General features: G+C 39.7%; 1 protein-coding gene across 3 annotated transcripts in view; it reads left to right on the top strand.

Annotated features, from left to right (window-relative positions):
• Nucleotides 1-3,150, top strand: part of cnot10 (CCR4-NOT transcription complex, subunit 10) — a 15,305-nt gene extending 12,155 nt beyond the window's left edge. For all 3 annotated transcript variants that reach the window (XM_035531011.2, XM_035531009.2, XM_035531008.2), the window contains exons 14-19: nucleotides 1,050-1,163; nucleotides 1,436-1,566; nucleotides 1,698-1,733; nucleotides 1,882-2,009; nucleotides 2,450-2,525; nucleotides 2,741-3,150. In XM_035531011.2, coding sequence (XP_035386904.1) covers nucleotides 1,050-1,163; nucleotides 1,436-1,566; nucleotides 1,698-1,733; nucleotides 1,882-2,009; nucleotides 2,450-2,525; nucleotides 2,741-2,907 — 652 coding nt within the window. In that variant the 3' untranslated portion in view covers nucleotides 2,908-3,150. The remainder of the gene's footprint in view (nucleotides 1-1,049; nucleotides 1,164-1,435; nucleotides 1,567-1,697; nucleotides 1,734-1,881; nucleotides 2,010-2,449; nucleotides 2,526-2,740) is intronic.
• The last annotated feature ends 2,850 nt before the right edge of the window (nucleotides 3,151-6,000 follow it).

Below are 6,000 nucleotides of genomic sequence, written 5' to 3'. Positions count from 1 at the left end.
GCCTTTATTTTGGCATAGGTTGGGCCTGTGGACACAGTGACATGAAAAGGAGAGGGTGGGTGGGTTGAGGGCTGACCCTGGGTTGACACCCTGATGCGGTGACACGTTTATGAGCGCGCCCGCCACTTACTCAGGTTTCACTTCCCGGAATTCTGCGAGCCTTTTGTGTCCAAGCCAACCGCTAAGAGGCCTGCACGCCTGCCCTCCGTCTGCCACCTTCTCTCCCTTTCTTCCCCAAGCCCTTTTAACGATGGCCTTGGAGCAGAGCTGGAGCTAACAGAAAACAGAACAAAGCTGAAAGGCTATGGAGGGCTTTATTAAGAATACCTCCAGTTATTGTTACACATAAAATGGATTATCATTTGTACTTGGGAAATTAGGATGTACAAGACATATAAAAGATTAAATAAATGACCCAAGTTTGTTTCCTGCATCCTCTGCGTCCCCTCTACTCCTTTAGGGAGCAACATGTGCTAATGATTTTGCACATAAGTGAAAGCTTTTAAACAGAGTAAGTCATCCTTATTCGAAGAAGCAGTTTTTTTTTTTTGCTTTTACAGTAAAGCCTTGTCTGCCATGTCTTCCCATATAAAGGGTCAGCTAATGTGGCTTAGTTTAAACATTAGAGCTAGACTGTGCCTAAACTTGTAAGTATTTTTGTGGTTTGTGAGCTGGTGCTGGGGGCAACTTTGCTGTGTTTGGCGTCCATGGTAATGGTTGAGTCACAGAATCTAGACATTTCCCCACACGCTTTCATTAGCTGAACAAGTGTATGTGGCGCCACTGGAAGATTATTGAAATCTCCTAGAATGTGTGATTCATTCCTTAAATAATAATGTTTTCTCTGCTTCTCTCTGTTAAGGAGATCAGTAGCAGGGCATTAAAAACCTGATGTGAAATGAAATGTTTTGGTTTAATCTCCCCATTCTAATTGTATCTGCATGTTATAACTGATGGAGTTCAGCATTTTATCACCACCACTGTGGTTGTGGTGGTGTATTCCTACTCCCATTCCCATTTGACTGTTTCTGTGATTCTTTCTTACAAAGGTGCTGCATTTTAGCCTGTAGTGCATATGTGGCTCTAGCCCTTGGGGACAACCTGATGGCTCTTAACCATGCAGATAAGCTATTACATCAGCCCAAACTGTCAGGATCCCTCAAGTAAGTCTTGTCTCTCCTCAAAGCGCTTGCATTCCATTCTACACTCCAGTAACTTTTTCTCTGTTTCTGAATGTTTTCTTTGATGGAACCCACCTGAATGAGATCTCAATAACTATATGGATGGGATGCTGGGTTCTTACATTTAAGCCCTGATTTGACTATTTTATCATTTCTGATAACTAAAAGCATGAGTTGTCTTCTCTGCACTCTTACCAAACAATGAACTGTCCAGTCATTTTGTGGTCAGTAGATGGGTTAATGCCTGTCTTTAGGTTTCTGGGCCACCTGTATGCTGCTGAAGCTCTCATCTCTCTGGACCGAATCTCTGATGCAATCACTCACCTCAACCCTGAGAATGTTACAGACGTATCATTAGGTGTGTCACCCAGCGAGCAAGACCAAGGTAAATGCATGTACACATGCTCTTCATACATCTTCACACACTCTTCAAAGATCCAAGGTTGGAATGTTGCTGAAAGTTAACTGTTTTTCTGTTTTGTGTGTTTTCCCACACATCTGGCACTGAACCTACAGGTTCTGATAAAGGGGATCTAGACCCAGTTGAATCCTGTGAGTTTTCCATACTGTCATTATTCTTTCTGCTTCTTTACCCTGACCTATTTGGCTTTTGCATAATTATGAATTATTAAAATCGCATTTACATTAAAATCTGAATGTAATAGTATGAATGTCTGTGTTTTTGTGGGTGTGTGTGCAGCAGGGAAACAGATTCCTCTGTGTTACCCCAGTACTGTCAGCTCTGCCAGGGGCATGATGCTCTTTAACCTGGGCAGTGCTTACTGTCTGCGCAGCGAATATGATAAAGCACGCAAGTGCCTTCATCAGGTGAACACCACACGTTTGGCCTCTAGTTTGACTAGGCCCTAAATCTCAAATATAGTTTATGTAAATTAAGCCTTTCTAACAGGTTTTATTTTAGATTATAAATTGAATTTTACATGTACCTATTTAACCTATAAACATATCCTGAGTTCCAGATAACATCAAGTCAAACTGTTAAATATTAATGTTTTACGTTATATTCAATCATAAGTTCATAACAAATGTTTTATAGATTTTCAATCAATTTGTCAAAAAATCTTTTACAAAATGCATAACATGCAAAACACCTATAAGGAATTAGGTAAAGATCATAAGAAAAACTAAGGCCAGCCCTGTTTGAACTTGCTTTGAGAACCAGAATTTCCCAGGTTTAACTGATCTCTCGAACCTCCTATGAATGAAGGCCCGGTTTGACCTGTCTGCTTCTCCTTCCTCCTGTCTAGGCAGCCTCCATGGTCAATGCAAAGGAGATTCCCCCAGAAGCTATTCTGCTGGGTGTGTACCTAGAGCTGCAGAATGGTAGGTTCAAGCCCCAGCAACTCTGAGCTACATTTAATCAAGTACTGTCAAAGCCATAGGACTACAAGGACAGAAAAAAAACACACTACATCCACTCTGCTTTATATGGATTTGCTAACCTGGATCTTAATAAATGCATTTATCTCTTTGGTTCCTTCCATGATATCTATGCTGTTTCATGGGATGGGGGTGAATAATCTGAATGGCTCCTACAGGTAACACACAGCTGGCACTCCAGATCATCAAACGCAACCAGCTGCTCCCGTCGGTCAAGTGCTCATCCTCTCCAGACCTGCGCAAGAAGCCTCCACCTTTCCAGCCGCCACAGCCCATGCAGCCAATCCAGATGCCCTCTTCCTTCACACAAGTGCAGCGCAAATGATGCACGCACTCACCCCAATGGCATAAACACCTCTGTAATGCTCTTACTATTTATGAGTCTGCAACAGCTCAGCTAAATGTGGATGAGTGAAGAGATGGCTAGTAAGGAGGGCCAGATGAAGGAAGAAGGTGGTTAAAACAATTCATCTGTTTCCTTTGGACTTGCTTTCTGTGAGCTCATCTCTTAACTGTACATTGATGTATTCTGGGGTCTGAAATCCTAAATAAAATTTATTTACACTTGTGGGTTTTTTTGTTTTGTTTTGTTTTTTTTCAGTGAATTAATTCATTTGTTAATACAAACTAGAATGTAGGACTTTGTATCCAAATAAAAAACCTTAAACATGACGATACATAATGACAAAACGAGAGGTACATGAAGACAACTGCAAGACAAATAAGAACCCTGAACAGAATGAATGTCAACTTTTTTTGAAAATGCTTTTTTGTCTTCAATATCTAAGGCTAAAATAGTCTTCTCACCCTTTTTTTTTTTACCCTTCAGCCTTGGTTTAAAGTGCTAGACATGACTTCTGTAATCTGACCCTAGGGAGATGCAAAACTATTCAATGTGAAAAGTTGGTGAGGAGGTGTTAAAACAGATCTTCCAATCTGTCCCATTTTATAGGTTTGTAACCATTTCTTGAACACATTTTCAACTATTATAACTATCAAAGTAAACGGCTTTTTTTAGGCTTGAGCTAACATAGTAGTTTTTATTTAATAGATTCAGCTGTGATTGTAGTTTCTCTTCACTAAAGCAAGAGTTATTCCACATATCTCTGCATTGTAATTGCTATATTAAAAAGTTGATGTAGTCCTTTTGCACAGATATAAACACTTCCACCTCCAGCCGCCTCCAGCCAATAGTACTGTTTTGAATGATAAACCCCATAGAATAATACGGACTCGTAAAAACGACACAAAAGCAATTTTGAAAAGCCTCAGATCTGGAACAGCCAGCGCCACCCTGTTGTTGGCTGGAGCCACAAACAAACAGCCCCTCACTGTGGAATGCACTCTCTGTGCTGACCTGGCGTCAGACCAGGCCACTGGGGGTGGACATTCCACCTCTTTCTTTCATGTGTGGTCCCTCCCCTTCTTTCTTTCTGTGTCTCCATCGAGGGTGGCCAGTCCCTACCAGATCTTTTCTCATGCTAAGTCCCTTTACCCCTTCCTGTCCTCTCCTCCCCCAGCGCTCAGTATTGTTACCCCCATGTCCCCTCTGACGTATCCTGTCAACGATCTTCCAGAGAAAGCGACTTTTATTGTTTGTCTTTTGTTAAAACCTTTAAAGCCTTTAAATTATGCTTCTTTGAGCATAATTGTTGTGCTTATACTGTAACTGTTTTCATTAAAAGCTTAATTACTTCTAGTGCATGAAGTACATCATTAAATGAACCAGCATTGCCTAAAATGTCAACAGCAAAAAAGGTGGGAGGGTGAGGGTTAAAGGTTCTTAGAAAGTTAATGGAATGACTATTTAACCAAAGACTAAAGATTATGTCTGTTGTCAAACCACACCCATGGTAGAAGTAGTAGATTTAACAGCCTGTTTGTTTAGGGACTTGGTTTAATCTCTGTTTTACTTTGTCACATTTTATTTTTGAATTGCTATCAAGTTAGATATGAAGGTCTTGTTGCTGTTTGAATATATCAGTCCCTTCATTGCATACCAGAGTATCTTTCAGTCCCTTTTAAAACTCTTAGCACATATTTACCCATTTCAGTTCTTCCTGAAATTTCCAAAAATCCCCTCTGGCAGTTTCACCAAGTGAAATATCATGGGACAAAGTAAGAGAATTCAAAAGACAAAGTTTACCAATCCAGTTTGTGTGGCTAAGCTTGCTTTAGACCTGTTATTTTAAGATGCCATCTGCCCAGCCATTCTGGCTACGCTGCTGTCTGAAGCTGTGCTGTGACCTTTTGGGCAGGGCCCTGCCATGACCCCTGGCCCCTTGGTATGTAGAGACACTAGTTTCTCACACCACATTGGTGGCCATGCAGTCTTTTGTTAATATTAAAAAAAAACAAAAAACACCACTTTAAAACACTACCTCTGACATGAATGAAATCAAGCAGCTCCATCAACCTGACCACAATAAGTAAGAAAGTAATTAGTAATTATACAAATGCAAACTGCTGTTTCAATTGAAAGTAGAGACACAAATCAAAATTCAGGATCCCAAAACATACAAGTTTATTTAAGTGTAAACAACTGAACATACCAAAAACCAAAACAAAACAAAAAAAACCCCCCAAAAAAACAAAAAAACAAACAAAACAAAAAACAAAAACAACAACAAAAAAATAACACAAACAAACTGCATAGTAAATGTTTAAAGTTCACAAAAAAACGAGCACAAGACTCAATTCCACCAAATGTTTCATACAGAACCCCACGAGAATTGTGATCGAAGGTTCGAGAATGGTGAATTCTGCTTAGACAGCAAGTGTGGGAGAGCAAGGGAGAAGAGAACCAAACAGACCTCTAGGAGGGCACCGAATATTAAGCCCACCCACAAAAGCAGACCTGGAGGCTTTATCTGCTCCTTTGATCCTACCATAATCATTAGATTTTAAAAGACAAAGCGGCTCCCAGGTCTTAGACAACCTCTCCACCCATCTTGACTTACTCTGTGATCAAGGTACATATCAAACCAACAGCTGTACTGACTAGAAGACATGTCGTGATGCACTGAAATACAAACTGAATTTCCTGAACATAGAAAAATGGACTGCTTCCATCAGAAAAAATGAAAACAGCTTTAAATAGTTTGGATTCATCTCAAGGCAAAATAATTTATTTTAAAGTAGCCAGTTTGTTTGTTTCTTTGGTTAATTTAGATTCTCAGTATATCGAAGTTTGAACACATCTATATCTGCAATGAGATTGTTTACTTTCTTCGGGTATCAAAAATATATCCTCAAAATTGTTTCAGTGCCATTTTTATAGGATTATTAGACAGTGATTTTCTAAGTATCATTTTTCTATGTTTTATATATTTTGCCCATTCCCTGTTCAAAAGCTTAACAAAAACTGCAAATTTGGTTCTAAAGGATCCTATGGAATTCAACAGCAAACACCTTTTCC

This window comes from Electrophorus electricus, chromosome 14 (genome assembly GCF_041902795.1).
Source record: "Electrophorus electricus isolate QZ-2024a chromosome 14, ASM4190279v1, whole genome shotgun sequence".
Lineage (NCBI taxonomy): Eukaryota > Metazoa > Chordata > Actinopteri > Gymnotiformes > Gymnotidae > Electrophorus > Electrophorus electricus.
This window is presented reverse-complemented; position numbering and strand designations above follow the sequence as displayed.